The 26,889-nt window shown below is 43.3% G+C and overlaps 2 protein-coding genes across 3 annotated transcripts in view; one reads left to right on the plus strand and one right to left on the minus strand.

Annotated features, from left to right (window-relative positions):
- The window catches only part of NME7 (NME/NM23 family member 7), a 214,573-nt gene extending 214,262 nt beyond the window's left edge, over positions 1 to 311 (plus strand). For both annotated transcript variants that reach the window (XM_073011811.1, XM_007989596.3), the window contains one exon: positions 23 to 311. Coding sequence is in view for 1 of the 2 variants with exons in the window: in XM_007989596.3 (XP_007987787.3) it covers positions 23 to 55 (33 nt within the window). In the remaining variant the exon portion in view is untranslated. The remainder of the gene's footprint in view (positions 1 to 22) is intronic.
- On the minus strand, positions 120 to 26,889 carry ATP1B1 (ATPase Na+/K+ transporting subunit beta 1). Its single transcript, XM_007989591.3, has 6 exons — positions 26,294 to 26,889; positions 21,731 to 21,859; positions 8,008 to 8,163; positions 5,091 to 5,275; positions 2,816 to 2,896; positions 120 to 1,564 (listed from the first exon to the last, which is right to left on the minus strand). The coding sequence occupies exons 1-6, from the start codon at positions 26,388 to 26,390 to the stop codon at positions 1,301 to 1,303; spliced, it is 912 nt and encodes a 303-aa protein (XP_007987782.1). The 5' UTR covers positions 26,391 to 26,889; the 3' UTR covers positions 120 to 1,300.

The following is a 26,889-nucleotide window of genomic DNA, read 5'->3' on the forward strand; positions in this document are numbered from 1 at the left end:
ATTATGTGTTTGTCTGTTTCAGGTTCAATACTTCTTCAAGATCTTGGATAATTAGTGGTGTGGAAAGTAAAGAAGTCACAGGTTGGGACATTTAGACAAGAGTGAATCACACACATGAGGAATGTGTTCATTCTTTTATTGTCCATTGTTTTAACCTGACTGAATACAAGATCAACAAGAGCACTGTACTCCTGGCAATTATTACATATGTTAGAACATGGATTTTGCACTGTAGACAACATTTAACACCAGTCTATGGGGTACTGCATTGCTTTTTATAAAGTTCAAAATAAAGATTTATTTTCAAACAAGTGACTTTGGTTTATTTCATACATTACACTTTTTCTTGCAGAAAAAAATAAAATTGTACAACTGCATAAATATAAAATTCTTCCACCATGAAAATGGTTAAAACATTCATAAAGACACAGCACCAGCATGTGATGCCTCCAGAAAGGAAAAAAGGAACGTAAAAGAAAATGTATAAAGCAAATTAATTAGCCCTGTCACTAGCCAAAGTGATGGGCAGATCCAGATCTCAGACGCAGCTTTAGAACATACTGGAGGACAAGGGAAGAGATGTCAAGACAGCATTCAATACAAGCACAACACAACCCACCACCTTTTTGTGTTTTTCTGTAGTGTCACTTAAAATTTAAAGGGCAGTTCCCCCATGACAACCCCCCACCCAGCCCACAGGAAAAAAAATAATAATAAAGACCTAACACCACAGGAAAAGACTATGGAGTATGTTAAAAATGCTCATTGATGGGCCATTATCTTTGAAAGAGCCAAAAAAAAAAAAAAAAAAAAGAAAAAGAAAAAAAAGAAAAAAAGTACCATGCCAGTTTTATTCCCGTTGAATATTTACACCTTGGACAGCAAACCTTGCTCACATAAAGTAGAAAACAGATACGATAAAACATGGCTTGAAAAATGACCAGAGTATGCACCTGTAGTACTGTACACTAAATAAAATACACAAGGCAGCAATACTTAGGGGCCAGAAACACTGCTTACTACAAGTCAGTTATGGAATCATAATTTACAGTAAAAATGGGCACGTCCCAAGGCTCAATTTTTCTTTTTCTTTTGTCATTTACAGTAGAATAAATATTTTGTTGCTATTGCTACACTTTAATTTACATTCTAACCTATTAAATGCAGAAAGCTAGTGTAAAGCATATAGATTAAGTGTAGGTCCCATACGTATGACAGTTTGTTCAAGACTAGTAGGTTTTTGTTTTTGTATCTTTTTTTAACTTATTAAATGGCTAGTGGGAAAGATTTGTGCTTGTGATCAGCTCTTAACTTCAATTTTTACATCAAAACGTCCCTGAAAACGGTCTTTCTCACTGTACCCAATGTTCTCACCGTACGCCTTACACTCTATGCGAATTTCAGTGTCCATGGTAAGATTGGTGAACTGTACGGCCAGCAGGGGCTGCAGGTATTTGGGCTGCAGGAGTTTGCCATAGTAGGGATAATACTGCAGAGGAAAACCAGGGCTGTTGCCCAGTCCAAAATACTCCACATTTCCAATTTTTTCTTTATCTTCATCTCTCTGAAATCCAGAATGAAATGCAATTTTAATGGCTCACATCATGCATCACTACGTGTACTCAAAAACAAGAACTCAATCTACACAGTAGTTTGCAAACTACTGAGAGAGGAAAGAGCATCTACTCAGTCTATTCCATTGCAGCCTTGAGAAATGGTCATAAGAGGAGACTATTCTCAATGTGCAAATGGATGGGGAAGCTGAGTCAAAGGCCAAATAAGCATTTCTTCAAGCCAACACAGCTTCCTAGAAACAAGGCCAACACTGAAAGTCAGAAACACCTTGCTGTTGGCCCAGCAGATGATATTTCCAGTGATATTATCTACAGAGTTTACTACTTGCCTCTCATTTTCTTGCTGAGAAATCAATCTCCATTACCTTTCTTAGTGCTAGCACTGTCTGGGGACTCCCTTTCTTTGTTCTGCCTTTCTCTCTAAACTGTCCATTAGTTTTTGGATCTAAAGGAAATATACATTAATTGTTACCTTCGTCTTTCAATTTTTTTTTTTTGTTTTTTTTTTTTTGAGACGAAGTCTCGCTCTGTCCCCAGACTGGAGTGCAATGGCATGATCTCTGCTCACTGCAACCTCCACCTCCCAGGTTCAAGCGATTCTCCTGCCTCAGGCTCCCGGGTAGCTGGGACTACAGGTGGGACTACAGGTGCACGCCGCCACGCCCAGCTAATTTTTGTATGTTTAGTAGAGACAGGGTTTCACAATGTTGGCCAGGCTGGTCTTAAACTCCTGACCTCATTATCTGCCCATCTTGGCCTCCCAAAGAGCTGGGATTACAGGCGTGAGCCACTGCACCCAGCGATATTTCAATATTTTTAAAAGAGAAGCCCAAACCACAAATTTTTATGTGACATTAATTTTTTTTAATGTTGGCCCCAAATTTTTAATACATGCTGTGGGCCAGGAAGAAGTACTTCTGTGGGCTAATTCACCTCTCAGTTCTGTAACCAAATATCCCAATGTATTAAATTCAGATATTTGAGTTTCTTATGCCAATGGAGAAATTGACATCAGTCTTATTCTGATTACATCTTTCTGTTCTTTTAAAAAGTTTTACCGAGTATAGCTACAATTCATCTCTGAATTCATCACTGAATTCATCACTGAAGCTTATACCTGAAAGCAATGTTTCTTATTTCTTCTATTAAAATTTTACCTGTCACTTAAACAGTCTCCTTCATTCTCCCCTCTTCCCCTGCCTGCCCTTCCACCACGCCAGTAACCCTAAATTTGTCTTTACCTTGCCAGTGCACTGAACGGGAAGGACATTTGCGTTATACTTCATTCCTGGGTAAGTCTCCAAGGACTCATTCTTGGGAGGCTAAAAATAAAACCCATTATGATCAGTAGACTGTAAATGATTTCTTAAGTTTCTGAAAAATAAAACTACTCTGTAGTCCAAACAAGTACACACTGGTCACAGTAAGTCCACCAAAATAAAAGACATCAGGACAGCAGAATGAATGACTCCCCTAACCAATTTGAGGTCATGTTTGTAATTTTGTTGAAATGAAAACAAATGCCCCAAGTTTTATAATGACTACAATTAAGCTGTGATGCAACCCAGTACTAAATGGAACTTTTAATAGTAGCCCATTATAAGCTTTGCTTAAAGACATTGAAAACTAAAAGTCAACCCAAAATACAATGCTCATTATTTGCTAAGATTACATTACATGAGAAAGATGATTGACACTTCTGTTTTTATAAAGTGTGGGCTTTCCTCCTGAGTCATGAATAAATAATGTCATTCTTTTCCTTCAAGCATGCCTTCGAGTAGGCTTTCCTTGTTATTTTAATCTCCAGTCAGAGAGACTGCCATTTATGGAGTGTTTCTTTGCAATTTTCTTAGGAAAGTCCAATATGTAAAAAAGGCAGAGGTGTCACTGCCCTAAGAGGAAGCATTGTCTTGAAGGGGTGAATTCCCTGAAGGGACCCAGAGGATAGTCTGAAAATTACTGCTGTCATGAAATATCCAGAGCCGCCTCTTGTACACCCATGGCTCCAATCTATCTCAGAAGGGATGAACATACATTGCCGGAAGACAGTCACTTGCTTACTCAGATCAGCACAGCAAATGGGTCTTGATGTGAGATGTAACACATACATAGTCTAATCAAAGTCAGATAAAATATTAGCTCCACATCAGGAAGGAACTACTATTTTGGTACTACTCTGTTTTGGATGCACGAAAATGATTGTCTAGATTTGACTCTTTTGGACGTTTCTGCCAGCAATGCATTTCTTATTTTTAATGTAGAGAAAATGCTTACTGATAAAAGAAGTTGCCAGAATCTATCCTCAAAAGGTGAGGATAGTGAGATGGTGGGATACTCTGATCTCTGACAGAAATAATTTCAAAATAGTTGGATGTTTGGGTGGAGGTGGCAGTGGCAATGGATAACCAAGTAGAGACCAAAGAAAAAAGAAAAAAAGGACTGAAAAGAAAGAGTAGCTCAATTTATCACTGAACCGAGTAACTCGAAAGACGTGGGAATAAATCAATCACAATAGACTAGACTGCCTCTGTGAGGTCCAAATGTCACTCAATGTCTACGATGGGGAATGTCAAAAGCAAGGTACTCAGAAAGCACGGGATGAGTCTTCTCTTGGCCATGCCACAACAGTTACTTTTGCTGCTAAATAGCTCACTGATCTCGGTGAAGTGTTCTCTAGCAATCTGAATATCAAATACATTTTGGCACAATGGTTCTCACCATTTTTCTTCCATTACATCCTGTCTACGTGGAAAGAAGCTTAAAATTCTGTTGAGAGGTACACTGAAATGACCAGTTTTATAAAAACAGACACCACCGATAAATTTTCCAATCTTATGGAGAATATAATCTCACCAAATGGTGAGCAACAGAAATTTGCCATTTTTTCAGTGATCCAGAGTAATGTTTATCCATTGTAAGTTGCAGTAATACAAAAAGCCAACAGCATGGCTAGCAAAAGTTCAGCCTAGATGTTAAACTTCTACTTTCACAATAAAATTCAGAAAAAAAAAAATATTTTTTCAGGTTATCAATTTTTTTGAAATGTTCTTGTGGCTTCAAGAGGACCAAAAGCAGACTGTACATGCAGGTGGTTTGTAAAAATTTTTTTTTTAATCCATTCTTTATGGAGTAAAAAAATAAAAAAAACTTTTTCTTTTTTCCTCTAACCACTAGACCACCAGGGAAAAAATATCTTTTTCTATTTTTACTTTTAAAGAGTTTATGTTATAGAAACTGTTATCTGGATACTGAGCTGGAGTATTAAGAACAGGACCAAAGACTCACTTCAGAATTCAGCTTTGTGTCTCAGAATTCCTTTAACTTAGAAAATGAGATTAATGCCCTAACTACAAGAATTGCAGGGTGGATACAGAAGGTTTTGGTGTTACTCTACTGGCTGGGTTTCAAAATCAGCACTGAGTATACTTTAAAACTATCTTACATTGTCTTCTTAGATCAATCAAATACTTACTGTGAATGACTCATCTAAATTCTATCATTTAAAATATTACTTGCCTTAGGTTTGAAGCCTAGAACTCGGTTGAGCTTTATAATAATGCATGGTTTGCCCTCTTTGTAGCCATAAGTTTCGTCATTTAATCCAGAGCAATTTCCCAGCCACTCAAGCTTGAATCTGCAGACCTTTCGCTCTCCTCGTTCATGATTAAATTCTCCTCGTTCTTTGGGTTCACTGGGCACATCTAAAAATAAAAACACAACTTTTATATTGTACCAGCAATTCCCTTAGCAGTTCTGAGAAACAAAAAGGAACTTTCTTCCTTGTCATAGTTACCTATTCTGAGAGTGTGCTATTCTGCATTTAATGCGTGATCTGAATGAAGCAAGATCTCCAGGAAAACCATCTCTCATCTCTTCACTCACATTAAAAGATATTTTACCAAAAGGAATAGCTGGCATATGGCCCCACACCAAAGCTTCATAGTACTTGATCAGCACATGATATTTAGTCTCTGGCAATATTTCCCTTCTTTTAAATAATGGATTACTCAGCTATTTAGAAGACTGAAAGGAGACGGATCACACTGCATGAGTAGCATCATTCACACTGTCAACACCGGCTTAGTTCAGTAACAGGGATATTATAATGAGAATACAAAAGGACTGTCAATAATTTTCAGAAGTAGGTATTTTTTGGTCAGAATTTTTAAGAAGGAATAGGAAAGAACTGGCATTTTCCTTTTCAACCACCACTTCAGGTTTTTTTTGAGACAGGATCTCACCCCATGGCCTAGGTTGGAGTGCGGCAGCATGATCATGGCCCACTGCATCCTCAACCTCCTGGGCTCTGAAGATCCTCCCACTTCAGCATCCTGAGTAGCTGGGTGTGCGCCACCCTGTGGCTAGTTTTTTAAATTTTGCAGAGACTGGGGTCTTGCTACATTGCCCAGACTTTTTTGATTTGAGATTTTGCCTTTTAAAGCTATGCATTAAGCATTTGCTGGACTGATAACTTTTATTCTGGTGTTTTAAATTCATTCCTCATATAAAAGCCAAAAAAAGACCAAGTGAATATAGAATTCAAAGTTAATGCATAGCATGCTGGAGGAAAATAATGCAAATACCATAATTTATGTATAGTTTCTAAGTTCACAAATTAACTATTTTCCTTTCAAATGATGAAGAGTCTGAATTTAGACTATCTCCTATGAACAGATTCACCCTGACTATCCCTCAGGCCTTTTAATTACTGCAAAGTAAGATGAAAACCTCATTTAAATTCTAATGAGGAAAATTCACACTGAAAATGTTCTTTTGAATTACTGAATATTTCCAAAACTACTTAAAATGGCAATTCGCCCCATACTCTGACTAAGCCACAGCCTGCCTTATAAAGAACTGGAGTTGGAGGCCGGGCGCGGTGGCTCACACCTGTAATCCCAGCACTTTGGGAGGCTGAGGCGGGAGGATCACAAGGTCAGGAGATCGAGACCATCCTTGCTAACAAGGTGAAACCCCGTCTCTACTAAAAATACAAAAAATTAACTGTAGTGGTGGGTGCCTGTAGTCCCAGCTACTCAGGAGGCTGAGGCAGGAGAATGGTGTGAAGCCAGGAGGCGGAGCTTGCAGTGAGCCAAGATCGCGCCACTGCACTCGCCTGGGCGACAGAGCAAGACTCTGTCTCACCAAAAAAAAAAAAAAAGAACTGGAGTTGGCAAATGCTTGAATTGAATCAGAAGGGCTGATACTACCTAGTAAAACTCAGAGAGATTTTTATGTTTGTTTGGTTTTTTAAACTTAACTTTTTTGAGACAGGGTCTCGCACTGGTGCCCAGGCTGGAGTGTTGTGGCATGATCATGGCTTACTGCAGCCTCGACCTCCCAGGCTCAAGTGATCCTCCCACTTCAGCCTCCCAAGTAGCTGGGACCACAGGCACACACCACCACACCCAGCTAACTTGTCTTATTTTTTGTAGAGATGGGGTCACACTGTGTTGCCCAGGTTGGTCTCGAACTCCTAGGCTCAAGCAATCCTCCCTCCTCAGCCTCCCACAGTGCAGGGATTACAGACATGAGCCACTGCACCCAATGAGAGTTCTTTTTTTTTTCTGTGGAAAGAACGAGAACATGGACTGGAAAATTCACAGTCCAGGTAGTAAGAGGGAGAACATGTATTCATGTCAATGACTTAATGAAACTAACAGCCTCTCTTTACCCTTCGTAAGTCATTTCCTTATCCAAAAAGGTCAGCTGCCTAACACATATTTCATTATCTATCCCAACCAGGATCAATAAAAGTATACCCTGACCGAGATCAAGACCATGGTGAAACCCCGTCTCTACTAAAAATAGAAAAATTAGCTGGGCGCGGTGGCGGGCGCCTGTAGTCCCAACTACTCGGGAGGCTGAGGCAGGAGAATGGCGTGAACCCAGGAGACGGAGCTTGTAGTGAGCTGAGATCCGGCCACTGCACTCCAGCCTGGGCGACAGAGCGAGACTCCGTCTCAAAAAAAAAAAAAAAAAAAAAAAAAAAAGTATACCCTGACCATACATCCTCCTTCATGAATGCCAGTGCAGTGACAGCTAATCACACCAAAAGGTGTTTCTGATGGGAGAAAGCCCTATGCACTCTTCTATAGGGAGAACTTTTGGGGGGCAGATAAGGAAATAAGTAGTTGTACTTTTCAATGGATGTAAGAGAAAGAAAACTAGAATTGCTGTCGTGGGTCTGAATAGCAAAAATAGTGCCTAGGAGTGTTTTAAAGACACCTTTCCAAAGCAGAAAATAGTCACACTTGAGGCTATACTGTTTTTCACTGTGTCTGTTTTTTAAAAAAGTGTCTAAGTATGGCCAGAGTTCAATCTTTCATTATTTCAGGATTATCTCTTGATCATTAAACAAAAAACAGAAGTGGGAAATAAGAATTAAAGAGAAAGAAAACTAGCCACAAACATCTACAATGAGTCTACTTACCACCACAGTCTTCAAAAATCATGTCATCCCTCTGGGCTGAATCTTTGTACTTTTCCAGGAACCTAACTATGTTCAGCACATATGCCTCATAGCTCTTGGGATCATTAGGACGAAAAGAAATTTCAGTCTTCTGGATCTGAGGAATCTGTGTTAATCCTAGACCAGGCAGAGAGAAAATCATTAGTAGGAAGGCAGCAACCAAGATAATTCAAAAGTAGACTTTCCACATACAAAACATACTTTGCTAACTCCACCTGCCTAAAAAGAAAGGGTCTTGCCTCCCTTGTGAAATCACTCCTCCGGCATTTAGATTAGGTAACCCCAAGTACCAATGACAACTATGCTTTAATAGCACAGATCAGTTCATTTCCCTAGCAACACTTCATGGTAGGCATCACCTCCATTTTATGAATGAAAACACTGCTTGCACTGAAAGGGTAAGTACCTGGCCCAAGGTTGCACCGAAAGTGGCAGAACCAGAATTCCAACCCAGGTGTGCTGTACTCCAAAGCCCATTATGTTTCTAGTACCCCAACATGCACAGTTGTTTAAAATACCCTGGAAGGTAGTATTGTGTGCAGGTGGCTTTACCCTCCCTACTTGCATGTAAGCATTGGGCACAGAGGACTTCTTTTATAATCCTTATTGTCAGTAAATGTATAATCATTCCAAATTCTCGTCAGTAAATGTATAATCATTCCAAATTCTCTAGACTCAGGCCTACCTAACAGAGATATTTCTTTGGATCTTTTAATCTAAATGGGAAGACTTTGGGACATACGTACAGTAACCACAAACGCTTTCCAATCCAAAAGTCTGAGCATGTCAGTGCTAGTCAGATAAAATTCGAAGTCCAGGTGCCTTGGGTTTGCACTCTTTAAAAGTCTGTTACATTCTTTAATATCCAAAAGCCTCTGCCTTCATGACACTTCTTAGAAGGGTATGTGAACCACACTACACAGCACTACTCGGGAGCAATGGTTGGAAAAGTCCATCACAACTACATTTTATTGTAGGACTGCCAAATAAAAGATGTCTGGTTACATTTGAATTTTAGATAAGCAAAGAACGTTTTTTGTAAATATAAGTATGTCCCAAATGCTACGTGGGACACTCTTATATTAAAATACTATTGTTTATCTGAAGTCAGACATGGTGGCTCACGCCTACAATCCCAGCACTTTGGGAGGCCAAGATGGGTGGATCACCTGAGGTCCAGAGTTTGAGACCAGCCTGGCCAACATCGTGAAACCCCGTCTCTATTAAAAATACAAAAATTAGCCAGGTGTGGTGACACACACCTGTAATTCCAGCTACTCAGGAGACTGAGGCAGGGGAATCACTTGAACCCAGGAAGTGGAGGTTGCAGTGAGCCAAGATCGTGCCACTGCACTCCAGCCTGGGTGACAGAGCGAGACTCTATCTCAAAAAAAAAAAGAAAAAACAAACACACACACACACACACACACACATATCTATAGAGATACATATAGATATATATGGAGAGAGATATAGACACATAGTTTATCTGAAATTCAAACTTGAGTGGTCACCCTCTATTTTTATTTATTAAATCTGGCAACCTGATTCTAATCCTCACTCCCAGATCTCCCCTCTCTGTGTGGGGCCCATAAGGGGGCACATCACCACAATCCTTGATAAGTGACTGCCCTGGCTTCCCACCCCCACTTCCCAGCAGGTCAGGAAAGCGCCTATGTCACTATCATTTAGGGGCTTGTCAAACATGCAGTCTCACAGACTCCCCTCCAGGCCTACAAAATCCTGATCTCTAAGAAAGAGATCTGAGAATCTGTTTAATAAGTACGAAAAGATCTTTAAACACCCTTGGCTTAGAACTGCTTCTCTAGGGAATTAGAATCTGAGAGTGGCAACAGTGACTCAGATATGAAGACGACGACGTTAACTAATGTGGAAGTGATAACTAGAGTGCAGCACCATTTGTAGGGCTTGAGAAGCAGGCATCGGTAAGGCTAGACTAAATGCTGTTATTCTTTCTAGTGACTGAAGATGCTTTAAAAGTGGTTACATAATGAGATGGGTTCAGGGGGTTGTAGAGATATGCTTTTTCACACATGTAGTCCCCTAGAGGAATGGAAGGGATAGAGAGGAAGACAAGTATCACTGGAGCAAGGCACAGGGGTGCCCAGAGCAAAGGACTTTAGGACATTAACAGTCATCTTCAGGCCAGGTGCCGTGGCTCATGCCTGTAATCACAGCGCTTTGGGAGGCCAAGATGGAAGGATCGCTTGAGCCCTGGAGTTCAAGACCAGTCCAGGCAAGCTAGCAAGACCCTATTGCAATTTAAAAAAAAAAAAAAAAAAAAAAAATTCATCCTGAAAAGAATGATGTGGAACCTGAAGATTTTGGGGGAACAAAAATTTCAACAGTGATAGAAATGAATCAAAGGGGAAGTAGAATTTGCTCATAAGAATCTTCAGTTTAAAATAAACACATTACAATTTAAAATTTTGTAAAAATGCCTACAAGCTATAGATAATTTTTAGTATTTCAAAGCAATTTAAATATACCCTGAACGATCTTTCTCTATGTTAAAATTGGCGTTGTGATCATTTATGGTACAAAACAGCAGTTCTGTAAAGAGAAGAGATACTTGCAAAAATAAAGGTGAGCAGAAGCTTCCACAGATAGCCAATGCTTGAGACAGCAATGGTAAACAGTTCCCCAGTGAAATGGGGAAGTCGGGTAGGGAGGGTCATTCCTGGTTTGAGTTGTAAATAAGACACTTAAGGTGACTTGCCCGGACCTGGAGGAAGTACACCAGCAGACCCAAAGCCAGAGGCTCAACAAAATTCAGAATGGGAGAATCCCAGAGGCAGGAGGGAATGGAGCCTTGAGGGATGGTCATGCTGAGGGGCCACCGGAAGAGCCAGCACAAAGGTAGCCAGAGAGGCAAATGCCTGTGCATCGCTCAAGTAGGAGGTCTGCGGGAACCTCCTCCAGGTACTCTGTGCGATGTTTGGGGGTCAGGGACAGAAACGGACTTATGTGCACCAGGTTAAATAGTGTTTCCAGGTTTGCGAAAGACAAGGCAGGAAGGTGATGGATGGCTAGATGAGTGAAGGAGAGCAAATGTCAGAAACCAAGGAGGGATCTCATCTGACCTTCAGGAAAGGTGTGGGGAAGAACCACAGCCAGGGGACCGAAGGGACACTGGTGTGATAAACAACAATTATGCAAGCTGTGGTCCATCAGCGAGGGGCGGATGCAGCAAAAGCCAAAATATAAACAAGCCTGATGCTGAGATTTGGAGAGTCTCACCCAACAAGCTAAAGGGAGGAGTGACCTTAGAAGGTCATGTTGAGAGTACACACGGTAAAACCTGGATTGCAAAGCGAGTGTCACACACATCCTTGCTCTCCCTGGCCTGGCTTCCGTGGGCCTCCCCAGTGGTTTGCCTCTCACTTTCCGGCTGCCTGCATTCTCTCTTCCAGTGGCTGCCCAAGGTTCCATTACTTTGATACGAGTACGAGGAATGGTAGCACCACTTCTCAGATTCTCCCACACACAAAAAAGGAGAGTAAGAACAGGAGGAGGTATTATGCTGAGCGCTTTTCATTCCTTCATGATGTCAAGTCCGTGGTCTCCACTATTAAAAGTGACCAGGGGGACATGTGTCAGACTCAAAACATCAGCAACTCTCACTCAGTCCTCTGGGCTCTTTACTAACAAAATGATACAGCTAGCGCATTCCCCAAGAGCCTCGGGGCTACGACCAAAACTAAGTTCATGTTTACCCATAGACCTGTGACAAATCTTTCTTGTGAGTGCCTCTGTTGTTAATCATCTAGGATATAGCTGGGAATGGTGGCTCATGCCTGTAATCCCAGAACTTTGGGAGGATGAGTTGGGTGGATCACTTGAGGCCAGGAGTTCGAGACCAGCCTGGTCAACATGGTGAAACCCCATCTCTACTAAAAACACAAAATTAGCCAGGCATAGTAGCACATGCCTGTAATCCCAGCTACTTCGGAGGCTGAAGCACGAGAATCGCTTGAGCCCAGGAGGCAGAGGTTGCAGTGAGCTGAGATAGCACTACTGCACTCCAGCCTGGGCAACACACTGAGACTCTGTCTCAAAAAAAAAAAAAAAAAGGAAGAAAAGAAAAAGAAAAAAAAAAATCTAAGATCACATTTGTGGAAATAATAGGTATTACTGTTACATGAAGTGGTAACACTGGCCCAGAAGGGAGTTATATACACAGTTGGCCTCATGTCTCTCTAGACAGGGCAAATAAGAAATAATGAAAACCAAGTAATGGAATCACATCCCTTTCAACCTGAAAGCCCAAATTTTTCAGTAAGCATAGCTCATGATCTAAGCCAAGTTTATAATTACTATGTGAGGGAAACATAGATGCAGGCTGCTCGAAGAATCTTGACTTTGCTCTTACAGAAGCATCAGAAACTAGTGAAACCAAGTACGCAAGGGGTGAAACAGACAGCTAAGCATTGGGTCTTAGAACCCTGTGACTTGCCCAGCTGGATTAGACCTTAGGCCAAAGCCTCTGCCCTGTCCTTTCCATTTTAAGTAACAGAGAACCTTGGTAGAGGGAGCTGAGGAATGACAGATAAACCCTAGAAAGCTCAGTCATGTCTTACTTTCTTTTGTGAGCTAATGTTTGCCTCTAGAGTCTGAGGGGTCTTAGATGATGGTAACTAACAAGCCTTAATGACCATCCTTTTAAGACACGGAGCTTTTGATCCCAAAGTCACTTCCAGTAAAAAAGCAGATGGTCTCGGGTTAAGTCAAGCAATCAGCTCACACATACTTACTACATACATAAACAAACATCCAGGAGGCCACACCACAGTCAAGTGGCCACTGTCTCCTTAGTAGCTCTTCTGCTCTCTTTCCTCACATTTCTGCAAGGTCTCTCTCTCACTCCATCACCCACTATCTCTGCCTCCTCTCTTTTCTTTATCCAAAGCCTGATGGCCTGAAAACTTGTGGAAATCACCAGAGATCAGCCCCCGGGTCTGTTCTGTTCTGGAGAGGAATTAGGACAGTTTTTGATGACGTCTTCTCTAAACATTAGAAAAATGCCTCTTCTCAAGTTATTTCTCTAAAGCAACTAGATACGCACAAGAGAAAGATGAAAGACCTTTGAAAGGATGTCCAAATTCTTTAAATCATTTACTTCAGAATTATCAGACTGTTAAGAAGAGATAGAAAGCAATGGGATTGGATTTGGTAACTTCTTTATTACAGACTGTTCCCAACTTACAACGTTTGCCTTAGGATTTTTCGACTTCCCAGTGGGTTTAACACGGTTGGTAAATGCATTTTTGACTCACAGTATTTTAGACTTACAATGGGTTATTAGAACACAGCCCCATCCTAAATGGAAGAACATCTGTATTTTGAGGCCACACCCAAATTCTCCAATCATGACATTCTCCAAGGGTTGCACAAATCCCACCTTGCTGACTGGAGTTCTCATGAGTCATATTTTCACACTAGACCACTTCTCCCGACATGCCCCTTTCTACTGTCCACTTCTTAAAGTTGTTAGTTATGACTCTGGACAAGGATGAGCTCTGTTTGCAGTGGTAACTCCCAGAGGGCCAAAGACAGCAGAACACCCAATCGTTGGCACGTAATTTCAAGTTATATTCCAGGAAACAAATCTAACTGTTTCCCTCTCCAGTCTTCTAAACTTGAATTTACATTAACCACTCCGAGCTCTAGAGACAGCTTCGTTCTGATAGGATCATTTGCCTTAAGCTATATATCATTACTTAATAAAGCCACTTGAGGCAGAAATCATAATCTGGGTATGTAAATTTTTAATATTTGGTTTTCAAGTATTTCAACTTCACATAAGATTTAGATTTAAAAAAAAACTTTCGGTTTCCCACTTGCTTTTTTTTTTTTTTTTTTTTTTTTTTTTTTTTTTTTTTTTTGAGACGGAGTCTCGCTTTGTCGCCCAGGCTGGAGTGCAGTGGCCGGATCTCAGCTCACTGCAAGCTCCGCCTGCCGGGTTTACGCCATTCTCCTGCCGCAGCCTCCCGAGTAGCTGGGACTACAGGCGCCCGCCACCTCACCCTGCTAGTTTTTTGTATTTTTTAGTAGAGATGGGGTTTCACCATATTAGCCAGGATGGTCTCGATCTTCTGACCTCGTGATCCGCCCGTCTCAGCCTCCTTTTCAAAGACACATTTACCTGTCCTTGGTCCCCATCTCTTGAGAAATAAGGAAGATTCTCTATGTTTAGTTTTAGTAAGTGTTGATAGCACAAGGGGGAAAAGGCTTGAGGGAAAGCACTTTGTTTCTAATTAGGTTTATAAAGTAGCAAGTTCATCATTTCTCAATCTACATGCAAGTTTAGAGTTTAAAGTATTTAAACTAGAAAGTAGCCATTTCAACCTTGTAAGTTATTCAAATGCACAGCTGCTTGCACCTGTCATTTAATACATCTGATGAATCACTAGATCAAATCTCTAAATAGAAATCATTTCCCATGGAAATCTCCAGAAGGTACCCATATGGCTAAGGGCACAGGAAGCAAAGAAATGCTTTTAAATGTAGCCACGCACACAAAATACACGTATCATGTGTCTCCTATACATTCCGAGTTGAAAAGTAATTTCCAATTTAAAAAAAGATACAGAGTGGTATGAATTCATACATACTCATACATGTATATGTACACATATGTATGCATATGCACATACATGAGATAGAAATTTCTCTGTAGGACCTAAGATATTTCTGGATTTTGTTTTACATCTGTGGGTCAATATCAACTTCCCTAGCAAAGTAAGGGGAGAGGCACGGGATAAAAAGGCACCTTTGCGCTTTCTGGAAACCAGAACGCCTTTGACTCACCTTCTGCCTCCGGCTCTGCCTTAGACTCCGGCTCTGAGATTAGCAAGGAATAAATCTCCCTGCCTGCAGGCAGCGTCACATTCACACCCTCCTGACACTCAGAATCTGCTCCCTTTACAAAGTCTTAGAAAACTGAATCCCTGCATTGTTTCTACAGCCAAACTGGATGTTTACTGACACTCGGGGTAAAGAAATAATTCCTCCTGTCTAAGCTAAATGCCATAAACTCTGCTTGAGGCTCTTCTCTGATCGGTCCTCTTTTTCCTGTGGCTGTATATTCACTTTCAAGAAAGCAGAGTTATTTAGTTCAGATGATCTATCTTTAAACACGCATATCCCACAGGGGGCAAATCCTTGGTATTTTGTATAGCTCATAATTGTGCTTATTCTCAATACAATAAAGGAAAGGTGCCACTTTTATAAAAGAATAAACAAACAGATAAATCCTAGTATTTTACATTAATTATGCTCAAGGCCAAACTGAAGAACAAGTACATATAGTATATTTGACTTATCTAGATATAAAACATAACATTTGTTAAGTAATATCCTGAAATAAGACACTGCATTCCACATGACATTTGGTAAGATCTGCTCATGCATGTATGTGGGAAAAAGCTACCGGAGGGTATATCCCTGTTCCCTTCATCTCCTCAGCTTCTCACTAGTCTTGGCTGCATCCGAGAGAACAGCTGGTCATCAGATTACTAGCATGAGAGCACTGACGAACAGTTAAGAGCAACCAGTCCAATAACCCCATCAGATTTTATGACAGAAGTGGACCTGTCAGGCTACTGCTCTTTCCACACCACTTTCTATGACCGTTGGGTGAACGCAGCAAAAAATCCTTAAATGAAGCTTCACAAATCCAGCTTTCCCCGCACCCCCCGCCCACCATCGCTCCCACAGATTTGTTACCCGGTCCTATTTATCAGGTCTCTGTTCTGCTTACTCATCGTACAATGGGCATACAAAGTAAAATCTGTTTTTCTGCAGCTCCAAGAACATTTTAAAGTAAATCATTAGATTTCCTATCTACCCAAGAGATGACTTGCCAGTTGTACCCCTGTCTTTAGAAATAAATCACTACCTGGGTAGTTGAGTTGTTGAAGCCAAACAGTTCCCCCCACAAACCCTTTACCAAATCATAAGGCTGGGCAGTAGCTTTTGGAAATCTAATTGCCACCAATGCTAATTCATCCAGAGCCTCAAATTCTGGGACCGGGTAGACAGGATCCATTTGAGGGTGGGAAGAGAGGAGGAGAGGGAAAGTGAGAGACAGCTGGGTGTATACAGATACATCGTGTCAGCTGAGAGATTACAAAGCAGTGTACTCTAACTGGAAACACCTCACTGGCACTGTGCACTAACAATCCCTCCAAAGTATAAAGCCACCAAATGTTTCCCATTTCCCCTTTGAAATGTGAGGGAGAGACAGCAATACAAGTATGAGGTAGTTTGGGGGGAAAAAAATTAGGTATTCTGAGACTGACATAATGACTTCTCAGGAATTGTACTTAATCAAGCTGAGATTGAATGATAATGGCTTGAACCCTAATGGGTTTTTCGTTTGTTTGTTTGTTTGTTTGAGATGGAGTCTTGCTCTAGTTGCCCAGGCTGGAGTGCAGGGGCACAATCTTGGCTCACTGCAACCTCCACCTTCCGAGTTCAAGTGATTCTCCTGCCTCAGCCTCCCAAGTAGCTGGGATTAGAGGCGCCCGCCATCACGCTCAGCTAAGTTTTGTATTTTAGTAGAGCCGGGTTTCATCATGTTGACCAGGCTGGTCTCAAAATCCCGACCTCAGGTGATCCGCCCGCCTCGGCCTCCCACATTGCTGGGAATACAGGCAAGAGCCCCTATGCCAGGCCCCTAATAAGTTTTAAGATTAGATATTTCCTCTTCACAATCAAGATGAAACTGAAACTGCTGGTGGTGCCAGTGTGGTCAGCTGGTCTGCATCCACCCCACTTCTGCCCAATTCTGGTTACCAACAACTCAAGAATATAAGCCTTTGAAAATGTGTCTGCTAGCACCGAGTCATCTATACTTCAGAGCTAAACAAACAGCAACCCAGAACCTGAAAAGAGAGAGCAGCAGCATACATTCATACCTGCCTACCAGGAAGCAAGCCAGCTGGGAATCTCCCGGACACACCGATTGACACACAGTGACCTTCATTTCATTCCACTGTTGCTAAGTGAGCCTGGGGTGGGGGAAGGGCAGCGGCGGATGTGAAGAAGAGACTTTTCCATTATACCACTGCACAGGCAGCAAGGCAAGCAGGGTCAAATCAGGGACAGGGCTTGGTGAGCCTGAGTGTATGTGTATATCCATGAGCGTGCATGTGTGTGTGCACACATGCATGTCCGTGGGTATACATGTGGGTGTGCATGCCTGTGCCTGCTCGGCCCTCTCCAGCACAGCTAATTGCTGCGTCTCTCCCCAGATCCAACTGCATCAACAGATGAGAAGCAATGCTGCAGAGCGGCACTGCAGGACTGCCTAAGAGGGTCTCCTCTGGAGAAAACCTTGGCAGGCGCTAACCCAACAAGTATGGGTTTGTTAAAGGGAGAGATTGAACAACAAATACAATGCCATTTAAATTCAGTTTAAAATTTTTAAAAACATGTTTCCCAAATGTCTCTTAAACATTTTCACGGAAAGCTAAGGTTTTATTGACTCCATGAAAATCTAAGTGTGCAAAGCATCCCTGTCATATCTGGAAGTTCAGTGTCCAAAAAGAAGAAACTGCTGCTTCTAGTAGAAAGACAGGGCTATAAAAACCCTGGACCAGCCGCGGTGGCTCACGCCTATAATCCCAGCACTTTGGGAAGCCGAGGCGGGTGGATCACAAGGTCAGGAGTTCCAGACCAACCTGGCCAATATGGTGAAACCCCATCTCTACTAAAAATACAAAAATTAGCCGGGCATGGTGGCACACACCTGTAGTCCCAGCCTCGGGAGGCTGAGGCAGGAGAATCACTTGAACCCAGGGGGCGGAGGTTGCAATGAGCCAAGATCATGCCACTGCACTCCAGCCTGGGTGATAGAACAAGACTCCCTCTCGAAAAAAAAGAAAAAAACAGAAGTTGCTCTCAACAGCTAGCCTACATTTATTATCATTGGTTTTGCCACCATAAAGTACTATTTGCTTTATATATGTCTATCATCTCATTTAGTTCTCACAGAATGAGAGAACTGCCTTTTTTTTTTTTTTTTTTTTTTTGAGATGGAGTCTTCGCTCTGTGAACCAGGCTGGAGTGCTGTGGCAATCTCGGCTCACTGCAAGCTCCGCCTCCCGGGTCCACGCCATTCTCCTGCCTCAGCCTTCCGAGTAGCTGGGACTACAGGCGCCCGCCACCAGGCCCAGCTAATTTTTTGTATTTTTTAGTAGAGATGGGGTTTCACCATTGTTAGCCAGAATGGTCTCGATCTCCTGACCTCAAGATCCGCCCGCCTCATAAGTGCTGGGATTACAGGCGTGAGTCACCGCGCCTGCCCCCCTCCGCCACACTTAATAGGAGACTTAAAAAAATTTTTTGTTTGTGTGCGGACATGGGGTCTTGCTATGTTGCTCAGGCTAGTCTTGAACCCCTGCCTTCAAAGGATTCTCCTGTCTCAGTCTCCCAAAGTGCTGGGATTACAGGCATGAGCTACCACACCAGCTGCAACAAGACTTTGTAAGGAAAATCATGTGCATTAAATGGCCACCATTGTTCAGGGCCAAGAAGCTGTACACGTTCACCATTTTTTCTTATATCTCACTTCCATTCTTCAGTTTAGTCTCTCTGAGATTTCATGTTTGGCCTCTCAGTTTATCCAATATTATCACCATACAGACCCAAATACACTCACTGCACAATTGCCACTGCTTGATATGGCCACATTTACACGTTATTGAGAAGAGATCCAATTACAAGGAATTCCAGTGTACAAATGGCAGTCAATACCCAGTCAGGCTGGATTTGCATTCATGCCTCAAATTCAGCAGATAATATTATTAATAAGTCCTTATATCTTTAAATCATGTGCCAACTTTCACACCCACTAGGTGTATCTAACTCAAATTTACAATTTTCCCTCTTTAACATGAAAATGGAGGCTTTAAAGATACTAATGTGATGTCAAAAAATTGTCAGGGTATTCTTAAACACATCTGTTTAGTCTGCCTACATAAGGAGTTATTTCCTATGCAAAATATAAACTTCTAACATGTACTTTGAAAAATGCCAAGGAGGGTCCAGTTAGCATCCCTCAGGCAACATAGGGCCATAAGGGGTGACCCAAGGGCTGCACTTTGCAGCAGCTGGCACTCTGCTGGCCTGGCCTGATCCAGGTTACCATCGTTTTCATATGAATGCCATGTCCCTTGGTAAAGGCCCCGAAAAACTCCACAGGGTAAGGCAGGTGAAGAGGAGGGGCCTGGCCTAGACTCTCCTGAAAGGTGATGGGGGAAGGGATGAGGAAAAGAAGAGACAGAAATTACCAGGCCAAAGAACAAGGAAGATGGAGGACTGAGGACTTTTCCTGTGACTCAGACCACAGGACAGGAATGCATTTTTCCAAGATGAGCCACCAGCATTCCTTTGGAGAAGTCAGGGTTTGTCAGGTCAGTCCAACTGCTGCAAGCACACTAAATATAGGTACTAAGAACATGTCTTTTAGGAAGGGGATGGAAGGAAGGGGAGCAAGGCGCAGTGAGAGGGTGTTGGAAAAGACCGAGCACTTCTGCCCGTTGATTTACAGGCAAGGTCATTTCCAAGTCCTTACTTACAAGGTCAGGCACTTTGGCTATTTCTTTTCCAAAGTGAAATTTTCCTTTCTGCAAAGGGCACAAAGAGAATTTTTAGTTTTATTAAAGGCTGACTCTTCAAAGTTCACATACTCAGTGACCATTTTTTTTTTTTTTAATCTAGGAAATTGAAGAAAATATTTAACTTTGTAGTCATATTTGGCTTTGAGTATAAGAATTATAAAATAGCAGCAAGCCAGGTGTGGTGGCTCATGCTCACACCTCCCAGCACTTTGGGAGGCCAAAGTGGGTAGATCACCTGAGGTAAGGAGTTCGAGACCAGCCTGGCCAACATGATGAAACCTTGTTTCTACTAAAAATACAAAAATTAGCCAGGCATGGTGGTACATGCCTGTAATCCCAGCTATTTGAGACAGGAGAATCACTTGAACCTGAGAGGCGGAGACTGTAGTGAGCCGAGATTGTGCCACTGCACTCCAGCCTGGGTGACAGATCAAAACTGTCTCAAAAAAAAAAAAAAAATTATAAAATCACATCATGACAGAAGAATAACTTTTAAACAGCAAAACAAAGAACAAAAACAAAATACCTGCACCAATTAAAATTACAACTAATGGTACCACAAAAGTTCTAGTAGAAGAGGACATGAAAAGACACAATGCTTCCCTATCACCGAACCCAACGTAAAACATGCTTCAGCTTCTCTGCGTACTCCAGAATTCTTGCTTCAACCTTTCCACAGACCCACCTCTTGTGGAAAACAGCTGCTGGAAACTGGATTATTAAGCAGATTTAAGTCATGTTACTTACTTATGTGATTTTTTTTTTCCACTTCCCCAATCCCTCAGATCTAAATTTATCTGGAAATATTTTGAGTTTTTCTTGCAGTGGAGAACTAGTTGACTTAGGGCTACACAACAAAGCTTGCCACCTCTGTATTCTGAAGATCTTCCTCTGTGAATCCTTCCCACATTCAAGTCGGTGGGCATGAAAAGTCTGTGGCAGGCAGTGGCCCTTGATCTAGGCTGCTCAGGGCCATGTAGATCATCTGAAGATTGTCACCTAAATACAGCTGTTACTAAACCTTTGCCAAGGGAAAGCAGAGAACGGACAAGTCATTGCCACCCCTCAGCAGCAGCCTCAAGGTCATTCATAAGTGAGAACCCAGAAGTTACGCAACACTTTCTCTCTAGGTTCTCCAGACAAGGATTTTTACAACAGCCAGATGGCAAATTCACGTTTGTGGCTATTCCACTGCCTTGTTCTACCAGCATCAGGCGTGATGGCAGTGGGCCTTTCACGGCATTTCGTGACTGGTGTGGACACACATAGCTCTACACTGATGGCACTCAAGTCACAGCAGGGACTCGTGCGGCAGTTTCTATTTTCTTATAATCTTCTTGTTCACCCAAGTTTTTAAGAGGTAAAGGAGACAGTTAATTAAACTATAAAGTGGGACCAGAAAGCCGGCAAATGAGACGCTTATTAAATCAATGGGTATAAATATTGAGAAGTGAGAGTGACTTTATTCAAGGTCAAACTGCAAACTAACAGCAGGTGGGACAACAGACCCCTAAAGTCACGGCTCCTCTCCCTGTGAGGAGCTGCCCATTCCACAGCTTCTTATCATCTCTAAAAACAAGTCGACCTTTTAAAACAGGAGCCCAAGTGACTTTTTTTAAAGGAATTATCTGAGTCATAGCCCCCCTCAAGAAGTAAAAAAATGTCTGTTAGACTCGAAAAGGTCTGGAAAGGATTCCACTAACCAAACCCTAGAATATGACAAATGAGAAGACCAGGGCCGCCATCAGAACTCAATCTGTTCACAGTCACATAGCTGGTGGGTAGCAGGCTGGGCCAAGAACCAGGACTCTTCACCCTCACTCTAGAAGTGGGCAAATAAGATGTCTGCAACCCGTGGGAGCTCTGCCTGCAATGCGGGTAGGACATCTGGCTGCAGCCGAGAGAAGTTTCTCTTTTTCCTTTCCATGGTTCATTTAAAACTACATTATAGAGTAATTTTCCAAATCATTTTTTCTCAATAGAAAACGTGACACCCATGCTATCTCTGAAGGAAATGAAGCTATTCATGTTTTTACCTGGTGGGGCCACTCGGTCCTGATATGTGGGCTTAAGTTCACTGATGGTGAGCAGCATCACTTGGATGGTTCCGATGAAGATGCCAGCCAGGCAGCCATAAAATATTACGTAGAATAGAAGGATCTTAACTGCAAGAAGAACAGAAACAAAAAGCTGTGATGCAGTCATATGCTCAGAATGAAAGTTTAATCTTCCCACGGATGAATAAACTTCCTTCTTGGTTCCCCCCACCCCGCTTCGTTTCTTCCCTGTCCAACGTCAAGAGAGTGCACCTCACTCCCACTGACAGAGGGTAAAAATCGAGAGGCTGAGCAGCCCTCCACTTACAGCGTGTATGGGAGGTGGTTAAAGGTAGGAGGAATGTTCAGCTAGAACTAGGATCCTTATATTTTTTAATCCCTAAATTTTGAAAGAAATTTATCCATATTTTTTATTCTCAAGATTATAAAAAAAATCATGAAGATCACCAATAAAATCTAGAGCTATGTGTGGATGCTTATGCAATGAATTTAAAATATGACAATATACTCCCCTAGAGACCTATGTTTTCTTTGCTTGTATATCCCTTGACATTTAAATACTACAATCCAAGCTCTGCTGCTTCTCCAAATGCTCAGATGCCTGAGGGTTATTTTGCTCTGGCAGAGCAATGAATGCTGAGAAACCCAATGATGATATCCTCCTGTTTTTTTACTATCGCTCTCCCCTTTGGTTTGTATTTTCAACAAAGCACACACTGTCTTTCCCCTCGGAGGACAAGACAAGGGGGAAAAAAGAAAATTCTATAGCGAAAATGACCAGCACATTTTAATCCCATCTTCTGGAAATGGAACCAGAACAATGACTGACTTGCTGGGCTGCATTTTCTTTTTCCCGTAGTTAACAAGATAACAGGATGGAGGCTGAAATAGCTGCAAAACCAAAAAAAAAAAAAAGACTCAACACATAGATGGGAATGAGGGTGGCTATCAGTTACTGGTTTACAAGGATTATCTCCCTGATTAGCCGCATAGTAACAGGCTGTACTAGGCATTGCCTGGCAGCCCTGTGCCAGCCAAACAACTCAATGTGAATGCAAAACAGGGAACAAGTGAACTGTAAGGTTATCGAGTCAGAAGCATGACTGCACAAAGGAGCCTTAGGTTACTGCTAAAAAGGTCCAGATCTCATGCATTAAATGCCAGGGTACCTGGGGGGAAAGTCACTGAAAAAGAGTATTAGTATATATGTGGTAGGAGAGGGCCAGGGAGGGAGTGGGTACACAACAGCAGGAATTAGCCTTGTTGCCCTGTCCATACATTTAAAAGCCCAACTTTCCAATCAGGCACTAAAGAGTTAAGGGAAATCAGGCTACAGAGCTGTTAAAACAAGCAAAACACACAAAACCACCCCAAAATGCTTAATCATTGTCCTTTTTTCCTCTATCAAAAGCAAAGAACAAGGAAAAAGGCAAAGACAGAAGCAAAGATAAGGAAGAAAGAAAAAGTTGTGTAATCCAGAACTACAGCGCCCAACTCAATCACTCCCTCCCCGCAGGACAAGGGTTAAGTGCTGCATTCTGTATCCAAGCAGCAGTAGGCAAATGGCAAACTCTGTGACGTCAAGAGATCTGGAAAATTTTTCCAGTGAATGCTCCTAAGAGGTGCAAGAGTTGGTGTAACAGTCAGCAAGACAGCTGTCGTAGCCTTGATTCTAGTTTCCTCTTGTTGCCCCCCACCCCCACCTCATCTTGGTGCTCTTAGCTTACCTACATGTGCCCCTTTGAACAACTGAAACATCTCTATACTCATTGCCTGGACTCCAGATACCTAATTCTAACAACATAAGAGGGTACACAATTGAGGCTACAGTTTAAAATACAAATAAGAGCAAATGAAAAAACAAGTTATTTTGCACGTACACTGATTAAGCTCAGAAACAGACAGCCTTTCCATTCTGCCCACATGATATCCTAAGAAAAGTGAGGAATTTTCCCTTTTTGCTCTGAGATGTTACTTGATAAAATCTCCCTAGTTACTGCCATGAGGTCACTGGGAGAGTGGAGCACTCAGGACTAGAAGGGCCTATGCAGTGGCTCACCCAGACACAGGCCACCAGGGGCTCCCCCCCACCAGCCAAAAAAAGGCTAGATAAGTCACACCAACTAGCTGGGGTGGCACTGTGAGGGGACTGGGGAGGCTTCAGAGGCATCTCCCTTTCAAGCAATTTTTCTTCCTTTAAAAAAAAGTAATACAGAGGGTTTTCTTTGGAAAAACAAACAAACAGTGTGTACCCTTCAAAAGGTCACAGGCAGGCATCCAGGCCTAGCTGCAAATATAAAAACCTACCAACATCTGTATTAACCTAATAAAAAGGTGGAAGGCACAAAGTGATTTGCATGCTGTGATTTCTCCAGCAGGTGACAGGCGAGTCTCCTGCGTCCATCTTGGTGAAAATCTACCTAGAAGCAAAACCGAGCCAAGGGCATCCTGCCCTCGCCCCAAGGGCATCCATGTTGGGCCCAGCGCTGAAAAGGGGGCATTTTCTCCATAGGAGACGGTAATTGCTGCCACCTTCTCTACCTAAGAGAGGCTCTGACAGTTCTTACACTGCCAGAATGGGGCAGACATATTAGCACAAAACAAAAAGGGGATTTTTAGCACAGCACCTGTACCGTGGAACACAGAAGGGAAGAGGGGGCAAGTACAGCAGTCCTGGGGTCTACGTTCATAAATCAGCATACTGATAGCTGGCTGGATAGGTTACCAAGACACAAAAATTGACACACACGGTCTCTCTTTCTCTCTCTCATGGAGGTGCTGCCCATTAAATGTCGGCTTAAAGACTGAGTCAGTCCATACTGCCTTGCCCTCTAAAGCAAATATTATTCTAAGCAGCATGAAATTGGAATGAGGAACGATACATATTTTACTAAGGAGAAAAAGACAAGAAGGCAAATTTCACAATGTGCCTAGAGTCAACGCAGCCTCTGCCCCTGTGGCGCAGCAGGGCCAGACCACCAGAGAAGGAAGCCCCAGCCAACCTTGGCAGAAGGGTGCCTATACCGCAGTGCACCTCCCAGGCCTCCCTCAAGTTACAAGGAGTTGCCAGGGAGCTGTTCATTCTACACACACCTCACAGTTCTTCAGGTTTTCCTTTCCACATGAAAACACAGGAAACTACCTTTATGCCTGAGACACCATGAATAATCTCAATGAAGCACAGTCTCCCCGAAATAAAATATAAAACAAAAGCTAAAAGCCATTAAAGAACTCCATTTTCCATGGCTCAGGGATACCTATGCTTCCCCGTTAACACCTTGGAAAGAGGCTTCACCTTGACTAACCTTGAAGTGTGATGCATTATTAACCCTTTACTTGTCAATCAAGAGAGACTCACAAACTGCATTTTTTTTCTTTACAAAAATTCATATATTCCAGCGTCTTCCATTTCAAAATGTCAGCTAAGCACTATTTCCCTGACTCATTCTCCTGCCGATTCCCACAGATCCTCCCAACCAGGAACACCAATCGGCCTCTGTTCAGAACTCCCCGAATGACTGCAGTGGTGGTGCCAGTGGTGTTGGTGGTGCTAGTGGTGTTGGTGGTGATGGTCATGATGATGATGATGTTGGAGGAGGAGGGGGCAGTGATGCAGCAAGGGGAGTTCCCTCCCTCCTTCCCTCACGCAGTCACGACTCTTATAGATTCGCCTACAACTCTGCCCTTCAAAATGACCTTAAAAAAAAAAAAAGTCACCCTTCCGGAGAGGTTGAAAACAAGGAATCTAATTTTCGATGGAAAAAAAAAGTCTATCCAACCAAGCAACAGGCTGCACAAAATATTTTAAGATGAGCTGCTCTGCCTTTATATTCCCTTCACCATAATCAACCCAACCTACTGACTGATCCACAACTGTCTGTGAAAACAACCAGATTTTGCCAGGATTCGGGCCGAGGCTTAGAATCGGAGTCCTGAAATGGAGCTTACTGAACCATTTCTGGGCGGTGATGACTCCAGGGGAGGTCGTGAAGGGAAACCCTTAGCCATCGCTGTGAAATACTGCAGTGTGTGGATGGATTCCTCTCCATCCTTCTCTTTCCTCTCTCTTTTGAGGTACGTATTTAGACTAGAAAAAAGATGCTGTCACACACAACCTTGCCCGCATTAGATCCCATTACCTCACGAGGTTCTCTCACGACCCCAGATCTCATTTTTTTTTAAGGACTCAGGACACGGGAGAGACAGATGTAGTCTCGCAGAGCCTGACCATTCCCAGGAGGAAAGGAGTCAACGGATGCACGGTAGGAAAGACTGCAAATTACCAAGCCAAGATCGCTACGATACGCATAACCTTCTGCCTGTCATGTTCCAACCCCGACCCTGCGCCCCATTCTGAGGACTCCGCATTCCGCACAGGACTGCAAGCCCACGCCGGCTGGACCCAGCAGCGCCCACCATCCTCGCCCCTGCCGCCCCGGCCAGCGGCGCGGGTGCGGAACTGGCCGCGGAGCTTGCGCAGGGAAAGCGCAAGCCCGGGAAAGACCAGACGCGGCGGCCGGGAGCTGCGGACCCCTTACTTACACCAACTGCCACCGGTCCTGCCCAAAAACTCCTTCTTCTCTGAGTTCCAGATGAATTTCTTCCAACTGCCCTCCTCCTTGGCTTTCCCGCGGGCCATGGCGATGGCGGGTCAGCAGCTGCCGCCGTCCGGAGGGTGGGTGGCTGCTGCGCGCGCCCTGGCGTCCTCTGCGCCGCTGGGCTTCTCCGGCCTGGCTCTCCGCAGGCAGGACGCGCCGCTGCCGATGCGGCTCTCGGAGTGCGAGACGCGCGGCGGAGGAGCCGAGCAGGAGCAGGAGGAGGGGGAGGCGGCGGCGGCGGGGCGGGGGCGGAGGGAGGGACGGCGCAGGCTGCGCGGCTCAGAGCCCCGCACCTATTGGTGGGCGCGCAGCCGCTCGCGGGCTTTCTTTGGTCCGCCGAGCGCTCCTCTAGCCCTTGGGGGCTCGGGGGCTCCGCGAACCCGCAGCTGCCGCTCCCGCTGCCACTGGGGACGTGTGCGGGGCCCCCGCCTCCCGTGACCTCTGCAGAGACAGGCCGGGGTAGGAGAGTCAGAGGGAAGGACGGACAAGCGGACTGCGGGCAGGAACCACCACGCCCGCCACGAGCCGACGAATTGGCTG

The sequence above is a fragment of the Chlorocebus sabaeus genome, chromosome 25 (genome assembly GCF_047675955.1).
Source record: "Chlorocebus sabaeus isolate Y175 chromosome 25, mChlSab1.0.hap1, whole genome shotgun sequence".
In the NCBI taxonomy this organism is placed as follows: domain Eukaryota; kingdom Metazoa; phylum Chordata; class Mammalia; order Primates; family Cercopithecidae; genus Chlorocebus; species Chlorocebus sabaeus.

Excerpts from the sequence above, each read along its gene's own strand:
- ATP1B1 (XM_007989591.3), bottom strand. The coding sequence starts at position 26,390 with ATGGCCCGCGGGAAAGCCAAGGAGGAGGGCAGTTGGAAGAAATTCATC. Across the intron at positions 5,276-8,007 it reads GATTTTTGAAGACTGTGGTG|ATGTGCCCAGTGAACCCAAA; the intron begins GTAAGTAGACTC and ends TTTTATTTTTAG. Across the intron at positions 1,565-2,815 it reads CCGTTCAGTGCACTGGCAAG|AGAGATGAAGATAAAGAAAA; the intron begins GTAAAGACAAAT and ends TCTGGATTTCAG.